The following is a 24,083-nucleotide window of genomic DNA, read 5'->3' on the forward strand; positions in this document are numbered from 1 at the left end:
GCGGCTCATGCTGCATTGGATGAGGCTCATGCTGCGAAGAATGCGGCTGCTGCATGGTAAGAGGCTCGTGCTGCATGCGTTGAGGAGGATGCCTCATAGCATGAGGCTCCTGCCTCAAAGGTTGCGCCTGCCTCAAGGGTTGAGGAGGTTGCTGCGCAGAGTGAGGCTCCTGCCTCAAGGGTTGAGGAGGTTGCCGCATAGCATGAGGTTGCTGCCTCATGGGTAGAGGAGGTTGCTGCCTCATGGGTAGAGGAGGTTGCCGCATAGCATGAGGCTCCTGCCTCAAGGGTTGAGGAGGTTGCCGCATAGCATGAGGCTCCTGCCTCATGGGTAGAGGAGGTTGCTGCATAGTGCTGGAACCTGGTAACTCCCGATGCGGCAGCTCACGCATGGAAGCAGGAGGAGCCTCAAGAACATGCGTCTGGCAGGGAGGACTGCGCAGAGGTGGAGGAGCGCTCGCAGGAGGAGGGGTGTTAACCTTCTCTGCCTGATACTCCTGCATCAAAGCCGCAAGCTGAGACTGCATAGTCTGCAGCATAGACCACTTGGGGTCCACAGAAGTTTGAGCAGAGGCCTGTTGAGGCACCACTCTACCTCTCTTAGGAGGTGTGCGGTCATCAGATGACTGCGGCGAGTCCGAACTGGCCCAGTGGCTACACCTGGGCCGTTGGACTAGCTCGGAAGGGACCTTACGTTTGAGAGGTCGTGAGACCTGGGTCCACCGTTTCCTCCTGGAAACCTCTTCCGCAGACGAGGAATTTAAGGGCTCATTCGTCTAGGAGTGGAAGTGACGATCTCTATCAGATACGCCCGCAACCACTGAGGATACAACTGTGCGCCGATCAAGGCCTGCCGAACCCTTTTGCCCTTCGACGTTGCTTCTCCCCTGGGCTTGGGAGCTTGCAAGAGGTCCCGGACTGGGAGGACGACTGGCACGCACAGAAGTATCCTCATGCGCAACACTGACACTGACACTAGGCACAGCACTGGCACTAACACTTCCCACTGCACTCTTCACTTTAAGTTCCTTGACATCTGCCAAGAGAAGATTGTGGTCACTAACTAACGACTCCACCTTATCACCAAGAGCCTGAATGGCACGCAACATATCCGTCATATCAGGCTGAGCACTCGTAGCAGGTTCGGGGGTCACCACCACAGGGGAAGGAAAAGGTTGAGGGGCATGGGGGGAGGAATAAACCAAAGAGCGAGAAGAACTCCTCCTAACTCTCTCCCTCTCTAACCTAGAGTATATTTGAGGAATTCATTAAAATCGAATTCCGAAAGCCCAGCACATTCCCCACATCGATCTTCCAATTGACAGGATTTTCCCCTACAATCGGAACAAACGGTGTGAGGATCAACAGAGGCCTTCGGAAGACGCCTATTACAAGTCCTAACACTACATCGCCTAAATTTAGGAGCTTGAGAGTGGTCGGACATCTTGAATTTAGAGAACAGTCAAGGGGGAATTCCAAAGTAAAGCAAAGATCGTTAACCAATAAACCAAATTAATTCCAAAAGCTATCTAAGCTAAGGGAAAAACTTCCTGTACAGCGAAGGCTAAATTTTAGAGCAAATACTTCACCAAAACCGTGAACAAAGACTCCAAAACAACAGCGTATCCATGTAGGTCTTGCCGGCGGCACGACAGAGGAAAAATTGAGGTCTTGTTGACAAGAAGTACTGGAGTACCTGACCACAGATGGCGCTGGTGAGTACACCCCCACCTGTATAAGCGATCGCTGGCGTATCCCGACCGTAGATTTCTGTCGGGCAACGGAGTTGACAGCTACATGATCATCGGGTAAGATTAATATTGAAAAAAATGAAATCAGACAATGGCTCGGTTAGGTAAAATTTGGAAATCAAATTGCCTGAAATTACATATACAAATCAGGTTATACAGGGTATATCAATTTAGTGAGATTGATGGTACTGAATGGACATGAGTCGTGGTATGACAATGAAACAATATCCAACAGATTTTGTAGATTTGAGAACAAAGCCCTCAGAAGAATATTGGGAGTTAAATGGCAGGACAGAATTAGTTATGAAACTATAAGAGATATTACTCAAGTGTCATATGTGGATGAGATCCTGGTGAGGGGTGGATGGAGATGATTTGGGCATGCCCTTTGCACTCTCCAAGCGAGATTAGTTCGCCAAACTTTTGAGCACCACAAGGCGCTAGAAGAGTTGGAAGACCCAGGCCTATATGACTGAGGTCTATGAAGCATGAAGTAAGAGATGATGAATGGAGAAGTATTGATTCAAAAGCTCAAGATAGAGACGACTGGCAAAATCTAACCGAGGTCCTTTGCGTCAATAAGCGTATGATATGATGATGGCGTGTCATTATCATCCTCCTCCCCGCTATAATCAACTAGCCTAGTCTTCTCTGGATTACCTCCTGAACTAAAAGCAAGTTTCCTTTTACACTTGGAAATTTAAATTTGGTCAGCAAATAATCTTACAAAAATTGTTAGTTCTTTTCTATGCATTCTCAGATTTTATACAATGAATTCAAAATTACAGAACCTTCAGTGAGAGAAGATGTTCCTGCAAGGCAGTAAAAGAAGGGCTGATGGTACAGGGTAATACTTCTGGAATATATCATACCAACACAACACTGTTTGTATAATGCCTTAGAATTTCCAAGTTAGGCCTGTGCAATCGTCACAATGGTGATTTAAATCACAACACTGTCCCCAACATGAGACAATAAAAGAACGAGGATCATCACTGCCCAAAAATAATTCCCTTGAACAATCCAGGCAGTAATTGCTAACAAATCAAAAGACATCTTCAAATGCAATCAAAACTTGACTGACTAGAGGACAAGATGTGTCAGACCAATACAACACAGAGACTGAAAAGACAAAGATTTTCAGGTGCGTCTCAGCTTCTCTTTTCATCATTAACCATTACTTTATTAGAGGCACGAGTCTATTCAAAGGAAAGAAAAGGGGAAAATTAAAAAAATAAGGGATAAATGTAGATAAACCGAGCTTTCAGAGATGAAGCAATGTGAACATCAGGAAGGTTCATAAAAATAATTAAAACTTTTATACATTCGACAGCTGATCTTTCATGTTGTGGGTGTAGATTAAAATTACATTCAATTATTGCATTATGTTTAAGACTTCTGTTTCACATGATATCTACATTGACATAGGTTTTACTCACACAAACACATCCACAAGTGTAAGTCATCGCAAGTCTTTACCTCGATATGCCCTTTTTATTCATTAAATGATTATGTATGACTACTTACTTGTAAAATGAGATCGACTTCTCCGTACTACTTCATACAAAAATGTCAGTGAATAAATATTAGCGCTTATTGCTCATTAACAATAAATTTTATATTTGTGTTACCGAATGATAAATGTTCTATAAAGGTATAAAAAAGATAATCGACACTAGAAAGAAAATTCTATCAGAATATTTGAAGACAGTAACAATAGGCGAGAGAGAGAGAGAGAGAGAGAGAGAGAGAGAGAGAGAGAGAGAGAGAGAGAGAGAGAGAGAGAGAGAGAGAGAGAGAGAGATTTATCACAAAGTTTGTCATTAAGAAACCATGTATTTTTTCAAGTTTAAATAATTTACCTATAAAAATGAGTAGAATTCCTTGTCGGACATTTTCTTTCTTGGTATTGAACAATAAAATCTATAATCAAAACAAATTTAATTGATTTTAAAGCTTTTGCAATTATTCTAAATGGCAAGAATTGTTTACGACTTCCTTTGTAATAGTCTATACATGAAAGTGTTAACAAGTACAGTACAGTACATAGATTTACATAATTGAAAGAAAACCATACTCACATAGCATAACACTTATATGTGCTGCTAAAAATACGAGAGTATGAATGAAAAAAATGAATAGTGTAACGCTTGTAGACTACACATGCTCCCATGCCCACATACATATACATACGGATGAGAGAGGACCTATTTTGCCCATTTGGTTATGGTATGCAAAATAGTGTTCATTTTCACTAGTTTTTATGTTAACCTACTGATTTGCTTGCTACGATTTTCATTATGCTAATATTGTGTGATACAGTATTGCCTCAAATAATATCACATTGGCTAATGTACGAGGTTACAAAAAAGGAAAAAAGTTTTCTAAAGGTTAGTTTTGAAGGAAATCAAAGGGCATTTAGTTAGTTTTACGTATGATTGATAGGCAATATTGTGCATGAGGGATAGCTTTTTACAAGCTTAGTCGAGATAATAATCAAGAAATATGGTAATTTTAAAGTCCCAAGAATCTAATTAGGTAATTTTAGTTAGTTTCCTGAACATGCCAATATTAAAGTACAGTAGAAGCCAGCTCATACGATTCCAAAAAACCAAGTACTAATACTTACTTTTGATCAAATGTTCTGATACACAATAAAGCTACATACATGGAGGATATAACAACAAATCTAATTTATATCGTTTGAATGCAAAAATATCCTTTCTTCATCTTATGAGCTGTTGTTCAGGAATTTTTCTATTTGCGATGTAAAGAAGAGAGATTGCTCACATATGTGTACTAAAGAATGTGCAAAAAGTTTTAATCATAAAGCAGTAATATGCTATGACATTTTTTAAGGTTTAAAGGTTGTTCATTAGTGGCAGAGGTAAGGGACAGGGCATTGTCCTAGAGACTGACCACATATACATATGAGGTGACCAAACTCACTCTCCACCAAAGCTAGGACCAGGGAAAGCCAGGCAATGGCTGATAATGACTCAGAAGGCAGATCTATATTCTTCCACAAACCCCCAGTCCCTAGCTCACAATTGTTGCAGACACTTCTAGAAACTATAAGGCCTGAGGAGCGGCTTGAACTCCCATCCAACAGATTGCAAGATAGGGGCATTTCCAATAGGCTACTACATACGATCATCAGGGTAAGATTTCTCGGGCACTGTAAATTGTTCAATATGTATTATATACAGTACTAATTATTCAGGAAGTTATTTATTACAGAGAATTATCAGATTATATTCCTTATCGGGCTTAGTTACCTATCTGGTTTTGTTACTTATATGGAGGCAGACACCTGAACTATTTCCTTAAGATGAGGTGGTACTTATAATAGCAATAACATAATCATATAAATAACAAAAACAATATTTCAATGTTATACCTTACTGGCTCAGTTGCTCATTACTTTGAGGAAATATATAGATAAAACAGAAAAAAATATTTCCTAAATTCTCCACTAGTCTGCAAGAAAGCACTAACAAAAAATTCAGAAATCAAAGACAAATGAAATATTTCCCCCTCCAATAAATAAAATAATCAAACAGTACCAATTGAATACTGATGTACAATGAAAGTGAACATTTGTTTGAGTCAGAAAGGCAACGCCATTTTTTTTATAATATACTGCCCACTTATCAAACATTTCGTACAAAAACATTCACTCAAAAACTTAGAAATACTAGGGGCTTGCAAGAACTCTTAAGAACTTCCATAAAATATAAACACCTTACTTTTCTTTCCTAGAAACATATTAGAATAAGATTTCCACTTTTTATGTAAGCTATTTCAAGCAAAATTCTAAGAAACACTGATCTTGACTATAAAAATGTGAAAAAGACCAAAAATTTCACTGCAGGAGTATAAATTCAATACAATTTGCATTTTTCCTAGCTATGCAAACCAGAGTCTTTTATATAGGTTTTTGCTAGTTTTGTTTTCTACGACCGGCCAATAGAAAAAAAAAAAAGTCTTGTGCAATCTACAACTGAAATCCTATAAGGTCTAGAGCTTTCTCTATCCCTTATCCCATGATTTCAATGATCTTCCTACAGATTTAATTTTTGCTACCTCAAAATTAACTGCTTACCTGACCAAATGTTTTTCATCTCTTTTTACTGAATGTCCAAACCTAAAGACCTATCCAAAAGTTATAAGAACTAAGCTTTAACAACAGTAATCCTAAACATAGTAAAACTGTACAGCAAGTCTATTATAAATTGAGCTACCAACTGCTTCATATAAGCAGGGCACCAGCTGCCTGTTGAGATACTACCACTAGAGAGTTATGGGGTCCTTTGACTGGCCAGACAGTACAACATAGGATCCTTCTCTCAGGTTACGGTTCATTTTCCCTTTGCATACACATATACCGAATAGGCTGGCATATTCTTTACAGATTCTCTTCTGTCCTCATACATCTGACAATACTGAGATTACCAAACAATTCTTCTTCATCCAAGTGGTTAACTACTGTACTGTAATTGTTCAGTGGCTACTTTCCTCTTGGTAAGGGTAGAAGGGACTCTTTAGCTATGGTAAGCAGCTCTTCTACGGGGACCATCCAAAATCAAACCATTGTTCTCTAGTCTTGGATAGAACCATAGCCTCTGTACCATGGTCTTCCACTATCTTGGGTTAGAGTTCTCTTGCTTGAGGGTACACTCGGGCACACTATTCTATCTTGTTTCTCTTTTTCGTTTTGTTAAAGTTTTTATAATTTATATAGGTAATATTTATTTAGATGATGTTGCTGTTCATAAAATATTTTATTTCTCCTTGTTTCCTTTCCTCAATAGGCTATTTTCCCGTTGGGACCCCTCGGCTTATAGCATCCTGCTTTTCCAGCGGGGTTGTGGCTTGACAGATAACAACAGCAATAATAATAATAATAATAATGATAATAATAACAATAATAATAATAATAATAAACTGTTTTTGCATCCTATTCCAAAGTAATTGATTGATTGATTGATCAGAAGTTTTCTGGCATGCTGACATTATTCTGAGGTAAAAGGACATGTGTCATTATTTATTCAAATTTCTCTAATTACAAAACTTCCAAGTCTAATAAGCTGCAGATTTGATAAAACTGTGACTAGTCAATTTTTGGGTAGTGATATAGCATACTCTACTACTCACAAGGGTGTTTGTCTCCAAAGCCTCAAAAATTTTATGTACATTTCTATATGGAGTAACTTTTAATTTAACTTGATGTACTTATTGACATCCATTATACTGCCCATATGACAGTCGGTTCATTAACATAATAATATACGTAAAATACTCACGATTCACAGTGAAAAATTAATGAGCCATGTTATTTACAAGTAATTTGGGTGAAATATCTCGAATACAACAGGGCTTAAATACAACTAAAATATTACTAAATAATCAAACTACATGAAAATTACAAATTAAAGACTATTCTAGCTATTACCATTTGTACATGGTGTAGTAGACACGTTGCAAGTTGAACCTTTGCATTGTTCCATATAATGAAAACAAAATTTCCTTCCTTTTGTATAAAAATGAAAGATAACTGTAAGTTCTTAACATCTACACATTTATCAAACTCAGAGGTCAAATGAAAAAGTAAAATACTGTATTTCATTACCTCGTAAAAGTATTTCTAGGAAAAACTTTATAAAAATATACTTCGCAACAAATTTTTATTAAATACTGTCAACAAGTAAAAATGGTTTTAATTTCTAGGGACATGGATTTTTCTGATCCTTGACCCCTTTATAAGGGTAATAAAGACCCCATAAATTCATCACGCTTTGTGACTTGGTCACAATTTCTGATCCATTTACAGACCAAAAAAAATTAAACAGCCATACTTTGAAAAACCAGGCATCAACTTCACTTTCTCCTACGGCGATTTCTTGGTACTTCTGATGGTTCATGAATTCCTTGGCGCTTTCTTGGGTTTCTTTTGGACTTTCTTGTCATAGGGACTGATTCCTCAGATTCCTGAAAAGAAGAATAAATGAAAGGTAAAACATCAGTAAAAGTTAATTAAAAACTACAAAATTTATATTATTTTTATTTTTTCCTAGTTATACAAACCTGAGTCATTTAATGGGGTTACTTCCCCCAGATGCTGAAGCCTTGATGAGGATGGGGGGTTTAGGGATTAGCAACTGGGTTCTAATGAACAGTGGGAACAGCCTTCCCACTGGACCTCGGTGCCCAATTGTTGATCCAACTAAATCAGTCAGCACTTTCTCTTTTCCTTTTGGTTATTTCTTTTATTCTCCCATCTCTTCCTTTTGGGCTTGAACTTGTTGACAACTTTGGCTGGTTTGAGTTTGATTATACTTTGGCTGCTGCTTTTGATTTGCCACAGTGTGGGATGGACGGCATTCCATCTCAACCTGTGCCAATTTAGACGCCATCACTCTCTGGCAGACTCCATTGGGTACAGACCAAGTTTGTTAAGAGTAAGGTAATAGGTGACGCCAGGCATTGGAGTCGCTGGTGGGAGGGGCTAACTAACCCTCCCCCCCCCCCCCCCCCCGACCAGTGTACGCCCACCTAAAGAGAGGCAGCCCCTCTCTAAAAGAGGACTGGTCCCCACTGAAGCCTCTTCTCGTGTTGGGCCACATGGGATAGGAGGACTGACATCCTCCGAAAAAACCAACCCCTCTGTTGACGACCTGAAAATACAAACATGGACCTCGGTACAAGCAGCTCCAACACGGGTTCAAATATTGAAACATTAGAACCTTATTCACATTAGATAAAGAATGATAATAAAACACTAGAGAAGAAGAGAGAGAGGGAGAGTAAGAAATGATGACAGTACAGAATGATTCAGAAAAGTAGAAGTATTACCTGGTCACTATGAAGTAGTGAATTATGAATTTTTTTTCATTTTGGAATTTGAAAATGGAAGAAATGAGTGTGTAAATGTTTTTAAAGCTAACAGGGAAATAATTACTATATGTGGAGGGCAGCCAAAAATTCTTCCCCAGGGAAATGCTCTTGATAGACACACTATCCCCAATACAAGGTGAAAAATTAAACACACTTACATAATTGGATGGTCATAGTGTCAAATGCGTTTCACACCCCACTCTCAACCAGAGTAGGGGTGTGATATATGCTCCAGAATTGCTGGATATAGAGGAAAAAGAAATTGAGGATGAAATGAAAAGTCAAGGAGTAGTAAAAGTAGTCAGAATGAGAAAGAGAGTTGGAGAACAACGTATTCCTCTTGCTACTTTGATTGTAATATTTGATCGATGCAGATTACCAAATGTTATTAAAGCTGGTTGGCTATCTTTGAAGGTGAAACCATATATCCCTTCACCATTGCGATGTTATCATTGCCAAATGTATGGCCATTTAAGCCAGAAATGCAAGGAAAAACTAAATAATAAGCCAGCTGTTTGTGCCAACTGTGGAAAAAATAATCATGGAGCATGCATAGAAAATCCAAATTGCAAACGTTGTGGGGAAGCACACCCAGCTACTTCTATTTTTAAAAAGAAATTCAGGCCATTAGAACCATGGAAAGGGTTACTTTTAAAGAGGCTCGTAAAAGAGCTCTTGAAAAGCAGATTAGACCAGGGCAACCTTTTCCAATGGTTTTGATGAAAAACTTTCCAAAGCACACGGATAAAAATTATATCCCCACTTCTAACATAAAGAAACATATGAAAGTAGTCAAAGAGGTTGAAAGTCCCATTGAAAATTTATATCCAGAAATTGTAGAAAAATCAAAACAGATACTTAAAGATCTGAAAGATATTCAAAGGCCATCTACTCCCATTCTAAACAATAGTACAAACCTCTCTCGGCCGTGTCATTGCCTGATTTGATGGAGGTTCCACTTAAAACCAATTTACCTGGTGAACCTGTAGTGGGGAAGGTGCAAAAACCTGATTGCTCACAACCTTTTAATCCAAAAGGAAAGAGACCTCCATCTCTCTCACCTCCTACCATAAGAAACATTTAAAGTCACGACTTCAAATAAATATGATGTCTTGTCTGCTGATGTTTCTGATCAACTGGAAGAAAACTTAAATAAATCAGAAATTAAAGTTGAGGTCCACCATCCTCAACAATTAGATCAAAACGACACAAAGAAAAAGACAAACACAAAACCCAATATATCAAGATCCTCTCAAGAGATACCACCAGGAAATTGTGTTAGAACAAATATTCCCAATGGGAAGACCTCATCCAAGGTGTCTTCCAAAAAATAAACCATAATTTTTTCCTCCATTCTACATGAGCACTCCCCTGTAATTGTATGTCTACAGGAGAGCAAGCTCGATGCTAATACTCCTTGTACTCGAGATCATGTTAGCTACAGGACACCATATGATCAACATACAGGGAGCCATGGGGGAAGTCTTATATTCATTCGTAGAGATGTTCCCCAAATATCTTTGTCTAACTGTACCCCTCTGCAGGCATTGGTTGTACAGATTGATATAGGGAGAAAATACACAATCTGTTCTCTTTACTTGCCTCAAAATTATAACATCTCGTATGACAATTTAGCAGAGGTGATTAAACAACCCCCACAACCTTTTCTCTTACTAGGAGATCTTAATAGTAGTCACCCTTTATAGGGTGATGTTTTGGCAAACGCAAGGGGTAATATTATATCATCAATTTTGGAGAATTAAGACGTAGGACTCCTTAATACAGAAGAGCCCACACACTTTCATGTACAGACAGGTACCTTGTCCTGCACTGACCTATCAGTTGCTAGCTCTAACTGTCTTCTCGATTTTAACTGGAGAACATTAAATGATTGGCATACTAGTGATCATGCACCAATCATTATATACACCAACAATGGTCCACCTTTACAGATATCGCCACGATGGAATCTTGATAAGGCAGACTGGGATATATATTTCGGGAGCTAAGTGAAATTGAAGAAAATATAGAACAGTTTGAAAGTGCTGATGATGCCATAGACTTACTTAATGGAACTCTTCACACAGCAGGTGTAAATTCCACTCCCCAAAACAACAAGGATATTCGAACGATGCCCTGCACAGAGCAATAAGAAAGTCTTTAACTCGATTGCACAGGCGCCGTACTGAGGAGAATATAGTCATATACAAGAAATGTAGAGCACAGTTCCATCGTACCCTGAAAGAAGCTAGATGCCAGTCTTGGGTGTCATTTATTTCCTCCATTAACAGTAGAACACCAACATCATCTGTGTGGAGGAAAGTGAAAAAGATAGCAGGCAAATTCACCCCAAACCCATCACCAGTATATGACTGGAGCAACTGAAGTTAGCAATGCTCTGGCTGATCATTTTTCCAAGTGTATCATGCAAGTGTGAAGCAGCTCCTGGTCATCATTATAGGAGCATTGAAGAAAAAAAAAAAGTTTTAAATTTCGCAACAAGAAGGGAAGAGTCATACAATTCCCCTTTGATTATGCACTTGCTACGTGTACCAATACAGCCCTTGGACCTTATGGAATTCCATATGGAATGATTAAACATGTACCTTTTAATACCAAGTTATTCACTTTAAGCATTATTAACAGAAGATGGCATGATCATAGTCATCCAAGTGTTTGGGAACTAGCCATTATTTTAGCCTTTTTAAAACTAGGTAAGGATAAATTTTTAGCAGCAAGCTATAGACCTATTGCATTGACATCCTGCTTATGTAAGATCAATGAGAAGAAGTCCTCGGGTCTGACTGCTTGTGTGCCCGAGCCTGTTGCATCAATCCTGAGCGAGGTTTGTAGAACAAACTTGTTCCATGAGGAGAGATCAAATACTGGAGTCCGGCTTACCGGAGCCTTATTACAAGAAAGTTGACTGTAGAAGCTAGGAGACTTTTTGATGAAAAACGTAATCATGTATTGATGACATAACGCCGAAGTCCGGATTCACGTAGATTATAGAGAGAACCATCATTGCACCTCCACGTGTTGATGGGCCTGTGATGATGTGCATGTCTTTGAGGCCGAACTGCAGATATTCTGCCACTGTAGTCAACTCGGTCACTGGGCGGAGTTTGCTAACAACACTGGTTCATGTAAGCCCTTGCAGGAGAAAAACTCTTTGTTCATCTTGGACCATCTATTCACGAGCTGGAGTCCCGTGAACAGCGATCCTCAACACCACCACGCGAGTTTGGCAAGAGAGCCTGTGAAATCCAGCATTAGGATTTCCTCCAGGGGACGAAGGAGTCCCATTGGCTGGACAAGCACGTTGGTTGGACGAGTCATGGTTGAAGAAGCTATGAGTATTCCTAAGACGAGAACGATGTTATCTCTAAAGACAAATGGCCGAAGTTTCGCACTCTGCATTCCCTTCGTTGGCTGAGCTAACTCAGGTTAAGGGAGTGTCGTTGTCACCAAGCTGACAAATAAGACTAGGGTCAACCTCTGGGTTGGCTGTATTTAGCCATCCCGGAGGAGAACCCCGAGGATGGAGGATCAAAGTTGCTTTGCACAAGCCCTGAGGGAGTCCGGGCCAAGGGGGAAATGATGACAAGATGTAAAGAGGAGAACATTCCTCGATTCTATGTTTGCTATAGTTCGTAAATGTAAGCATGAGCTGACTCGGTCTCCTAGAAAATTTTGGGATGAAAAAGAATAACCCAGAGGAGTTATGTCTCATGAAACTGTCATTCTGTGCAGGTATGACAGGGCAAGGAGCAGATCACAAGGAATTGGAATCTGAAACCATGTAAGTGACCCGACAAGTTCTCTAACTCGTGGAGAGAAGTAGGAGAAAATACTCCAGAAGGATTATTTATCTTGAGTCTCATTTCAAATCACAGGGGAAGGCAGAGCACTAAGTGATCGGAGGACCTCTATTGCGGCAATCGCTGAGTAGACTTATGTTCTACCTTCTTGGTGAAGTCTGGTGGTGTATGGGGGAGAGCGCATGGGTGACTAACGTAGATATGAAGCAAAGGAGGTGACTGATCGCTAACTCACATGGCATGTCAGCCCACTAGTAGTAGTAGTAATGTCCGATAAACATTCGTAAGTGTCGAACGTTCAAGAACGCTGACGAAAACCAGTGAGCCGATGAAACATTGCGCGGGCCCTTTAAACATCTGCATAACCCCTTGTTGTCGTGTTGAGAGCTGAAGCTCATATGAAGAATTTCTAATAAGATGTATGCATCGAGAATCTGTTCCCACTGTACTTGTGTGAAAATAACAAGTTACGAGTGGCGAGTGAAGTATTGAGCACCATGGCTGCAAGTGTGCTGTACCCCTCTTACCTTTGGCGAGTGCTGAGTTAGGCTCCAAGAAGAGTGTGTGTGCTAAACTTACTCAACTAGATGTCGTAGTAAGCTCTACTTAAGTAATGCAACCTATAGCAACTGTAGGATGAACTTCTGTGCACAGCCGCCGTCAAGAGCACATCGAAGTAGTGCACACCTGCGTGCTACAGCGACATGAGTGCTAGCGTTGATGAGGTAGCGCTAGCTCTTGCTTTAGACATAAGAGTATAGTTTGTGTCATCTAGATGAGAAGACTCGAAAAGCGATTGTTCAAGCAATAGCACTTGAGCACTACTGTGAATAATGAGTAGAGAAGGAGTGTCTCGCTGGGAAGAGTAATGAGCTCGCATGCAGTGAGGGTCATAGCAGGTAGCGCTTTACGATCCTTGCCATAGAAGTTCTCCGTTGTACAAATTTGGTCATGATCATCCCATGAGTCAAGGCCTCCGAGACTCTTTGCTGGTTGGTGGCGATTCTATGCCCAAGCGTTAAGATTGCTGTTCGTCAAAGGTGGAGGGCAACTTTACCTCAGAAGGGAAAATCACCAGCTGGGCAGCGCTGTGACATTGAATAGTGGACGCTATTCAAGAAGTATTCACAAGCAGGTCTGCAGTGAGATGTTGGAAACTCTGTCGCGAGCTAGAGACTGGTCATGAGCAGGAACCTGATCATGAGCTGTTCTATACTGTCTAGTCATTAGTCATGAAGAGCGGTACAGAACTTAAGGGTGATCACGAGTATAGGAATAGTCCGGCGCTAGACCCGGTTGCTGGAACCCCAGGAACCTGGAAGCGAGTTGACGGGCGATCGCGAGCTGATCAGTGATCATGAGCTGACTGGCGATCACGAGCTGACAGGAGATCGCGAGTTGATGGGCGATTGCAAACGATAGCAGAACTGGGCAAAGCAATGAGACAGGGCGAGGCGAGTCTACTAGACGAGATGAGTCAGCTGAGGGAGACGAGTCTGCTGGGGAAGACAAGACAGCTAGGATTAAAGGCGGACGGACACTAGAAGCATCAAACTCCAATGGGCGAGCAATATCTTCATGCTCCAACGAGCCACACTCCAGGAGATTGGAGAAAGGCATGGACAAGTCCATAACCCTCTCTTAATTCCACGTGGCGAAGACTACTCAGGGGAGGACCAAGCCTGCGTACGGAAAAGGTGTCCACCAGGAACAGCGGGAACAGGTTCAGAACAAGAGAGAGTGCCGTTGTCAGCATTGATGATCAGAAACTGCCGCCGGTGCAGGCAATGAAGGCGGAGACAGGGCAGGAGCAGCAACTTCCCCAGGAACAGGAATATGCTTCGGACTTTGCACTCCCTCGGTTGGCTGCCATCACAGAACGAGGGAGTGCATCGCCGCCATTCCGAAGAAGACCACTAGGGTACTAATCTTATAACTAATGATACAGATCACTAAAACACTTGATATCGTTACTGGGTGTTTCGATGATGGGAATGCTGTAATAAGATTACTCGGTAACAATGAAAGGAAATCATTCGGTTTGTCAGCGCGCTTCCGCCAGATACATGACATCACAAGTCACGTGACATACAGTAATCTCTACGAAGAATGACTTGCAAAATATGTAAATTCATTTTCTTTGTTTCTCGCAAGAAATGAAAAGAAAATACTAACTTAACAAACAAAAGTATTTTATTTTTATAATGTAAAAGGAAATATATTGCTTTCAAGAAAATATTTGCCCTAATAGTATATTTTCTTTAGATACTGTAAACATCGATCCATTATCAGAGATTAAAAAAGTAGCGTACAGTCAAATTTACGCTATGTAGTACTCATGACAACCGATACAGACCCTCAAAATACTTTGAATCATTATTTAATATATAGATAATGGAAATACTAATATTAATCGTTAGCCTATTGGAAGGAAATCACTGTATTGCCCGGACGCTTTCCGCCGGTGATGTGACGTCACCAGACATAATATGAACTCGACAGATATTAAAACTTTTCTTAATGTATTTCTAACTGAAAATAAATACTGAATATTAACAATAAAAGAAAATAATAATTTACCAAGATAAATCAGTTTATATGTATACAAGAAAATAGATTATTTTCAGGGAAATATTCGTCCTATTTCCGATGAACTTGTGACGTCATCACCCTGAAAAAATGGTCGTAAAGTCGAATAGTCGTATGTCGCATAGGTTGTAAGTCGGGCAATATCTGTATTACATATTAGCTTTCAATCAAATATTACACGTTAGCCTGCAATCAAATATTAATTTTAAAAATCTAGCTTCACTTACGCATGGGATCCGTTGACCTTTGCTCTACATATCAGGGTTTGGATGTACTCCCTGAATACGACAGAAATGGACAACTAGCCCCTACGAAGGAGTACCGAGCAGCTGCACTTGGGGAAGTAGGGGAGTCCTCCTGCCTAAGGGTTGTCTGGTGTCGAAACGATAGAGATCGTAAATAAAGGTTAGTCTGCCCTCAAGGAAAACCCAGCACTATGCTGTCTCCAAAACAGTAACACTCACACCTGTGAAAATTAATAAATACTAAAACAAAATATTAGTCAGTCCAGTTAAAAATGGTTGGGTGGTAGAGAGAAACGAACGTCCACTGTCCACCGAGCCAAAAAGTAAAAGTGATAATAGAACACGTGTGTGTGTGAGTGAGAGAGCAGGGTAGACGGTACTACCAACCCCCTAACTAGTTGTTGGGTAGTTACACCTCGCTAAAAATCTTAATGCTAGTCTACAAGCTTCGCCAAAAGTACATTCCCTAATAAAAAGGGCAAGGGTTTGTATTTAGTGTCAGAACAATTATGCACATACTGTATATGAGAGAGAGAGGGTTTTTACAAAAAGAAAACCTTTAGAATATTGTGGTACTTATCCTTCTATTAATATCAGTAATGGTTTTCATGATCAAATGCTGAAAAACCTTTAATCCTGAACATATCTGAATCAAGGCATGAAATGAGTTTAAATAGTCTTAAAATTTTCTTACCAAATCATCCAGCATCTGAGATGGCTGGTACTCTGGATCATTCTGTGAATCTAACTCTAGATCTTGAGTTTCAGGACCTAAGTGGCTCAAGTCTTGTTTTTGGGGCTGAGACAAGGACTTGCTTTTTCTAGTAACTCTCTTTCCGATTGATGGGCTCGGTGGATGATCAGGTTGCAACTCCACAGGGCAAGATTCAGGCTGACGTCCTGGAATTAACTCTTCCTCCGAGTCGTATTCTGCTTCTCCTGAAAGGTTATTAAGTCATACGGGAAATTTTTGTACAATCAAATGTGAACACAGTCAGCCTGTGCTTTCTTGGAGTTTATACTTCACGATCTCACAAGATTGATACACAGAGGATATTTGAACTCACACACACACACACACACACACACACACACTCTCTCTCTCTCTCTCTCTCTCTCTCTCTCTCTCTCTCTCTCTCTCTCTCTCTCTCTCTCTATATATATATATATATACATACATATACCAAGGCACTTCCCCCAATTTTGGAGGGTAGCCGACATCAACAGATGAAACAAAACAAAAAGGGGACCTCTACTCTCTATGTTCCTCCCAGCCTGACAAAGGACTCAACCGAGTTCAGCTGGTACTGCTAGGGTGCCACAGCCCACCCTCCCCTGTTATCCACCACAGATGAAGCTTCATAATGCTGAATCCCCTACTGCTGCTACCTCCGCGGTCATCTAAGGCACCGGAGGAAGCAGCAGGGCCTACCGGAACTGCGTCACAATCGCTCGCCATTCATTCCTATTCCTAGCACGCTCTCTTGCCTCTCTCACATCTATCCTCCTATCACCCAGAGCTTTCTTCACTCCATCCATCCACCCAAACCTTGGCCTTCCTCTTGTACTTCTCCCATCAACTTTTACATTCATCACCTTCTTTAGCAGACAGCCATTTTCCATTCTCTCAACATGGCCAAACCACCTCAACACATTCATATCCACTCTAGCTGCTAACTCATTTCTTACACCCGTTCTCACCCTCACCACTTCGTTCCTAATCCTATCTACTCGAGATACACCAGCCATACTCCTTAGACACTTCATCTCAAACACATTCAATTTCTGTCTCTCCTTCACTTTCATTCCCCACAACTCCAATCCATTCATCACAGTTGGTCCAATCACTTTCTCATACAAAACTCTCTTTACATTCATGCCAACCCTCTATTTTTTACTACTCCCGTAACTGCCCCCCACACTTTGCATCCTTCATTCACTCTCTGACATACATCTGCTTCCACTCCACCATTTGCTGCAACAACAGACCCCAAGTACTTAAACTGATCCACCTCCTCAAGTAACTCTCCATTCAACATGACATTCAGCCTAGCACCACCTTCCCTTCTCGTACATCTCATAACCTTACTCTTACCTACATTAACTCTCAACTTCCTTCTCTCACACACCCTTCCAAATTCTGTCACTAGTCGGTCAAGCTTCTCTTCTGTGTCTGCAACCAGTACAGTATCATCCACAAATAACAACTGATTTACCTACCATTCATGGTCATTCTCATCTACCAGTTTTAATCCTCGTCCAAGCACTCGAGCATTCACCTCTCTCACCACTCCATCAACATACAAGTTAAACAACCACGGCGACATCACACATCCCTGTCTCAGCCCCACTCTCACCGGAAACCAATCACTCACTTCATTTCCTATTCTAACACATGCTTTCCTACTTTTGTAGAAACTTTTCACTGCTTGCAACAACCTTCCACCAATTCCATATAACCTCATTACATTCCACATTGCTTCCCTATCAACTCTATCATACGCTTTCTCCAGATCCATAAACGCAACATACACCTCCTTACCTTTTGCTAAATATTTCTCGCATATCTGCCTAACTGTGAAAATCTGATTCATACAACCCCTACCTCTTCTAAAACCACCCTGTACTTCTAAGATTGCATTCTCTGTTTTATCCTTAATCCTATTAATCATTACTCTACCATACACTTTTCCAACTACACTCAACAAACTAATACCTCTTGAATTACAACACTCATGCACATCTCCCTTACCCTTATATAGTGGTACAATACATATATATACATATATACACATATATATATATATATATATATATATATATATATATATATATATATATATATATATATATATATATATACACACACACACACATATATATATATATATATATATATATATATATATATATATATATATATACATATATATATAGGGGTTTATGTGCAAGTGCCAGCTCGTGTGTGTGTGTATGGAGAGAGAGAGAGAGAGAGAGAGAGAGAGAGAGAGAGAGAGAGAGAGAGAGAGAGAGAGAGAGAGAGAAATAGCATGCGAGTGAGTATATTCTAACATAAGAGTGTATGTGTTTCTTTATTTTTTATAAGCTTGTATGTTGGAGACAGAGCCAGGGTTGAATTTATTCTCTAAATTTTTGTATCTGGTTTATTTTAAATATAAATAGCTATTTAAAAACTAAAAAGAGAGAGAAAGGAAATCATAAATTGGTAATTTAGCTATAAGTTATCCAAAATCTAACAGTGTATTCGTCCATTATTTCTAAATGACTTCGTTCTTGAAGATAGAAAAAGATAAAAAATTTGAAAGTAATTTATATTTTTCCTAATAATACAAACCGTAGCTATTTATAGGGATTATACATTCGGCAAAGCTGGAAGTCTAGCCATAAGACTTGAATCGTCACTTTTTATTGCAGACAGAACTTATCAGGAGACAGGTTATGGCGGGCCAATTCTTATAAATAGCTACAGTTTTGTATCGTAAGTAAACAAATAAAATATTTTCAAATTTGTCATTTGTTCCGACACCAATTTTTATAAATAGCTAGTTTTGTATCGTAAGTAAACAAATAAATTATTTTCAAATTTGTCATTTGTTCCGATACCAATGCAAACCCTCGCTATTTATAGGGATCGACTTACCCCTTAGGAGGGTAGAAGTCCAAACCCATTGGCTGGTCTTTGACCCGGAGTTTCCCTATAGTGCTCCGCACGTAGCAGGGATAAACCCTGACACCTGGCTAAACCATTCATGCAAAGCAGGGTCAGTGGCATGAGCAATCTGTGTAATTGTATGATACTGGCGCTGTGACTAGCCTAGGTAAGAATTCTCAGAAATGTAGGAATCTTTGAATCAACCATAGACCTTACCCAATCCTACCTCGCCAGGGGGTATGGGGACGTAACAAGTATATTTCTCTATAACAGCTTACACAAGGGAAATGGTTCTATCTGCATACAACAGAGGCCAGCTTTGCAGAGTACCATAGGTGCTGTTACCCTACAGGGTGGAAATGGTAAAACAGAAAGAGCCAGTCATTCCTAGTCATCCATCCCATACTTAGCCATGGTTAAACTCTGCCCTCCCTCATCTGCTATTTGTCCATCAAGGAGCTTGAGGTGTTTAAACCATTTATTGTGTAGCCATTAAAGGGTCAGTGGAGAACGTCTCCATGTTCCTGTGGGTCACATCTTGCAGGAAGTGGGCGATGAAGGTCATTTTATGCTTCCACACACCCGCTGACAAGGCCTGCATAACAGAGTAGTTTTCATAAAATGATAGGGCATATTCCTGCCCCTAATGTTATGAGCTCTCAGTCTCCTTTATGAGGAGAAGGATCAGAATTTAACGCTCGGTCCATCCAAGGCGAGAACGTGTTCCGAGTGATCCTTCTCTTGACCCTCCTTACGAAGAGGGCTGACACTCAGGGGCAAGCTCTTGTAGTCTCCTTGAGGTAGCATCTCCAGTTTCTCCCTGGCATAGTAACCGTTGATCTACATCATTGGTCATGCTAAGAGGGACTCCCAATCTGAAGGGCTCAAATGGATGAGAAACGTTGAGGGTGGTCACTGGGGTTCGCCAACTCTTGGCCAAAGCTAACACAGGCAGGAAACCTGTCACTGAAGTCAGGTGAAGATCTGCTCCTTCGATTCCCGGGTCGTAGGGGCACCTTCTGGGAACCGATGGACGCAACCCATGTCCCGTGGAGAAGGTCTCCCCTCCGAATGAGGCCCGTAGGTTTGAAATTCTGTATGAAGAGGCGATGCAAATGCAGAGAAAATGGTAATCCCTTTTGGTCTGAAGGTGGGGTTCAAGGACAAGCGGTGGCCTTTCCTTACCGAGACCAAGAGTAGCTTTCTTCCTGAAGATAAAAAGAGGAATGCCGCTATTGTTGGAATAGTGGCCTCGAGGGGGAGATACCCCTTCCATGATACCAACTACAATCCACTTGGCCTGGTAGACTGGAGTCGAAGATCTATGCAGGTATCCAGACCTCATCTTTGCAACTTGTACTGTAGTGAAGAGGACTCTCTGAGAGACGAGGAGCTGGATAGCCTCCAGGCATGAGGTCGTAGCAAAGATACAGCTTTGTGAAAGATGCTCACATGTGGCTGTTAGACAAGATCGTGTCGCGGAGGAAGTTCTCTCAGGATCTCTGTTGGGCGTTGGAGACTAGTCAACTGGGAGCGACAGGTCTGCGGGGCAAGACGAGTCTAATGGGCAAGACAAGACTGTCGCCGACGAAGTCTGTTCCAAAAAGGAATGGCAGGGAATGGAGAAATCAAATTCACCGGGGATCTCCCGGAATCTCTGTCGGGAGTTTTAGACAGGTCAGTTGGGCATGACAAGTCTACTGAGTAACTAGTCTTCTAGCGAGACGAGACTGCCGATGACGAGGCCTGCTCCAAAGAGCAATGACAAGGAATGGATGAATCCATCCAGAAAGGGAGACCAAACAGGTGAAGGAAGTCTTTCTCCAGGACAGGAATAGGCGACCACCATCACCTGCCACTATTGGCGATTCTTCCCACAAGCAGGATGATTGCTGAACGATGGCTGGTGGAGGGACTCTCCCACATGAACTTCCTGGCCACACCCTTCTGTTTTCCTATCCATGAGTTCTATCAAGTTGGAGGTCGACATCAGGTGTTGCCTGAGAAACATAGCTGAAGGTTCGAATCTGAGTTTCCCCAGAAGGGGGTTACCCCTGGCCTGTTAGGAAGGCTGTAGGAGATTTAAATAACAGTACCGTTCGGACTCTGACCAGAGCCCCTGAGGCCGAGTGGTACACCACGTGGCAACCCCCCTTCTTTGAAGCATCTGACGGGAGTGTTAAATAGGGGGAAGGGCAAAAGAGGTTGACTTCTCAGCGGAGATTCTCGTTTGTCAACCGTCTTCTCAGGTCCGTCTCCAGCCAGAGTCCGGTGGAGACCATAGGAATGGGAGATCTCTCGTGCTGAATCACCTGGTATCTGGCTGCCCCTGAAGAAGTTGGATTTGAAGGAGTACAAGCAGGCTAGACACACCAGAGTGAAACAGAGATCTACGAGGCTTAACCATTGCTGGCTGAAAGTGCGTCTTGTAGAAGGAAGAAACTACTGTGATCTTCTACCTTGGACTCCGTCGATCTGCAGACAACCTTTTGCAGACTGATGACGATGAACATATCTTTTTAGGATCGGCCAGTTGTCCTGAAGTCTTCAGCGAACGAAGCCGATTCTGCCAGACCAGGTTGACACTAGGGTAAAAGCCTGAGGTACTGTCAAAACCGAGAACCCGCACCTTGGCATGGTGTGTCTATATGATCGAAGATACTTCCTTGATGATGGATGTCGTGGAATCTAGGAGTATGAGTCCTAGTGGTTGAACTTGCACAGGAAGTCCTGTGGACTAACAGCTGGTTTCACTGTACACCTTCTCCTCACCGAACAGTTTGCTGAACTAACTTATTCCAGGAGGAGAGGACAAAACTGGACACTTGTATAGGAAGAACTGACTTTAGAAGCTCGAAAAGAGATGAGTACTCCGAATTCGTAAGAGGGACTACCCACTAAGGGGCAAACATAACTCAAGGATGAGAAAAGGAGTTATACCTAGAAGTCATTATCAGAGGTTTGATGAACAAGACCAAGTTCAAGCTAAGGATTGGTTGTATATGCCTCTCTGGAGGAGAATTCTGCAGATGGAGGGCTGAAGTTGTTTCTACAAGTTCCGAGGGAGTGTAGGCTAACAGAGGAGCAAGAAAGGAAGCCAATAACATTTGGTAATCCAAGGCAGTACCCATCCAAGTAATGACCAGACCCAACGTTGCTCAACTTCGTTGGTCGGAAGAATTCCCACAACTAAGCTGCTATATCCATAGCATAAGCCAGAGCTGCATTCAATACCCTAGAACAGAGGGAAAGATAAAAGGGGAATAACCCCACAGGGTTACAGTATGTCTTCTGATGCAGGTATGAAGGGCCAAGGAGAGGATCCAAGCAATCAGCCAAAGAACCATGACAGAGATCTGACAAGTTTTCCAATTTGTGCAGAGAAGCGAAGCAAATAACCCCAAAAGGAATATGTTCACAAAATTTGTTCCGAATTACAGGAGAGGCAGCGGAGGCGAAGGGTCGGAAGACTTCTGTTGGGGCAACAGCTGTGTAGAATTAGGTTCTACCTGCCTAGAGACAGCGAATATGTGCGAGTGCATACGCAACTAACGCAGGTCTTATCAATGAAGATGTCGGCTTGTAAGGTAACTATACACCATAAGGGATGCAAGGGAAACGGTAGCAAGCGGAAGAGGCGACTCCGTCACTAGAGCACATAGCCTGTCAGCCCCTAAGTAGTATAGTACTAGTAATAGTTGTGGTGCGAAGAAAACATTTGTGAATGCTGATAAGGACTGGAGAGCCGATGAATAAGATTGCCAACCATAGAAAGATGAAAAACATCGAGAACCGAAAACACTGTACTTGTGCGAAACAACAAGTTCCAAGAGGCGAGGGGGTATTAAGCGCCAAGGTTCAAAGAAGGGAATGCTAAACTCCCTCAACTACATGTAGGAACCCCTACAGAAATAGCGCACCTCAAAGACATCGGAGGATGACAATCTGTGACATCACAAAGATGATACTCTCTGGTGACGAGAGACGATCACGATCTAGCGAATGACGATACTGAGTAGGCGAGCGACGATCACAGGCTGTCAACAATTGCGAGCTGAAGGATGATGGTGGGCGATCATGAGATGACGGTGTTGCAACAGGGCTGGGCTAGCCGAGTCAACTGGGTGTGACAAGTCTTGCTGGGAGAGATGAGTCTGCTGGTGAGACGAGTCTGCGGTGTGGGGAATAAACAAATCAAATTCCTAATGGAGGAATCCCCCAAAGGAGAAACGGAACAGGTGAAGGAAGTCTCTCCTGCGCACGGGGACGGCAATCAACATCTGCCCCTGTTGGGAATTCCCCAGCCAGCGGGAAGATTGCCGATCAGAGACTGGTGGAAGGACTCTATCTCGGAAGGAAAAGTTCCAACACTTAAAGGTGAACCTCCGGGCAGCACTCTCTGCATCCTCTCAAGGAGCTCTAGCTGAACTTGAAGGTTGACATCAAGTATTGTCTGAGAACGAAGTCGAAGCTTGTTCTCTGAGGTTCTAAGGGGTTACCTGAAGAACTACGGAAGGTTTGGTCCCGCGTACAGGAATGGCCGATGTCAGAGAGATGGCCAGGAATGGGTGCATCTGATTCCCACCGGAGGAATCCTTCAAAAACGAGACCAAACAGGGGAAGGAGGTCTCTTCTGGGGATGGGAAAAGGCGACCAACACCTGCTGCCACTGTAGGCAATTCTCCCCTCAAGCAGGAAGATTGCCAAATAGTGGCTGGTGGAGGGACTCTCCCTTGGAAGAGAAAGTTTCAACACCAGGAAGCAAACCTCCAGGCAGCACTCTCTGCTTCCCCTCAACAAACTATAGCTCAAATTGAAGGTTGACATCGAGGTTGCCCGAGAACGAAGACAAAGCTTGTTCTCTGGGTTACCCCAAAGGAGTTACCTGAGGAGCTTCGAGGAGTTCTAATCAACAACTGCTCCGGAGACAACCTATCTTGCATACGGGAAAGGCCATCATCAGCACGATGGTCAGGATTGATTGATTGATTTAAAGTTTTCAGGCATCCTGACATCTACGATGGTCAGGAAACGGACACAGATGCAGATGGAGAAGGTGAAGACTTGTTGGAACATTAACTTCCCGAGAAACAGGAAAGTCACTACCG

The 24,083-nt window shown here is 41.8% G+C and overlaps 1 protein-coding gene across 1 annotated transcript in view; it reads right to left on the reverse strand.

Moving 5' to 3' along the window:
* Positions 1-5,819: 5,819 nt before the first annotated feature.
* The window catches only part of LOC137658693 (E3 ubiquitin-protein ligase RAD18-like), a 297,989-nt gene continuing 279,725 nt past the window's right edge, over positions 5,820-24,083 (reverse strand). Inside the window, exons 12-13 of the mRNA XM_068393684.1 lie at positions 15,997-16,241; positions 5,820-7,741 (exon numbers count right to left, since the gene is read on the reverse strand). Of these exons, the coding sequence (XP_068249785.1) occupies positions 7,631-7,741; positions 15,997-16,241 (356 nt within the window). The 3' untranslated portion in view covers positions 5,820-7,630. The remainder of the gene's footprint in view (positions 7,742-15,996; positions 16,242-24,083) is intronic.

Source organism: Palaemon carinicauda, chromosome 19 (genome assembly GCF_036898095.1).
Source record: "Palaemon carinicauda isolate YSFRI2023 chromosome 19, ASM3689809v2, whole genome shotgun sequence".
Classification (NCBI taxonomy): domain Eukaryota; kingdom Metazoa; phylum Arthropoda; class Malacostraca; order Decapoda; family Palaemonidae; genus Palaemon; species Palaemon carinicauda.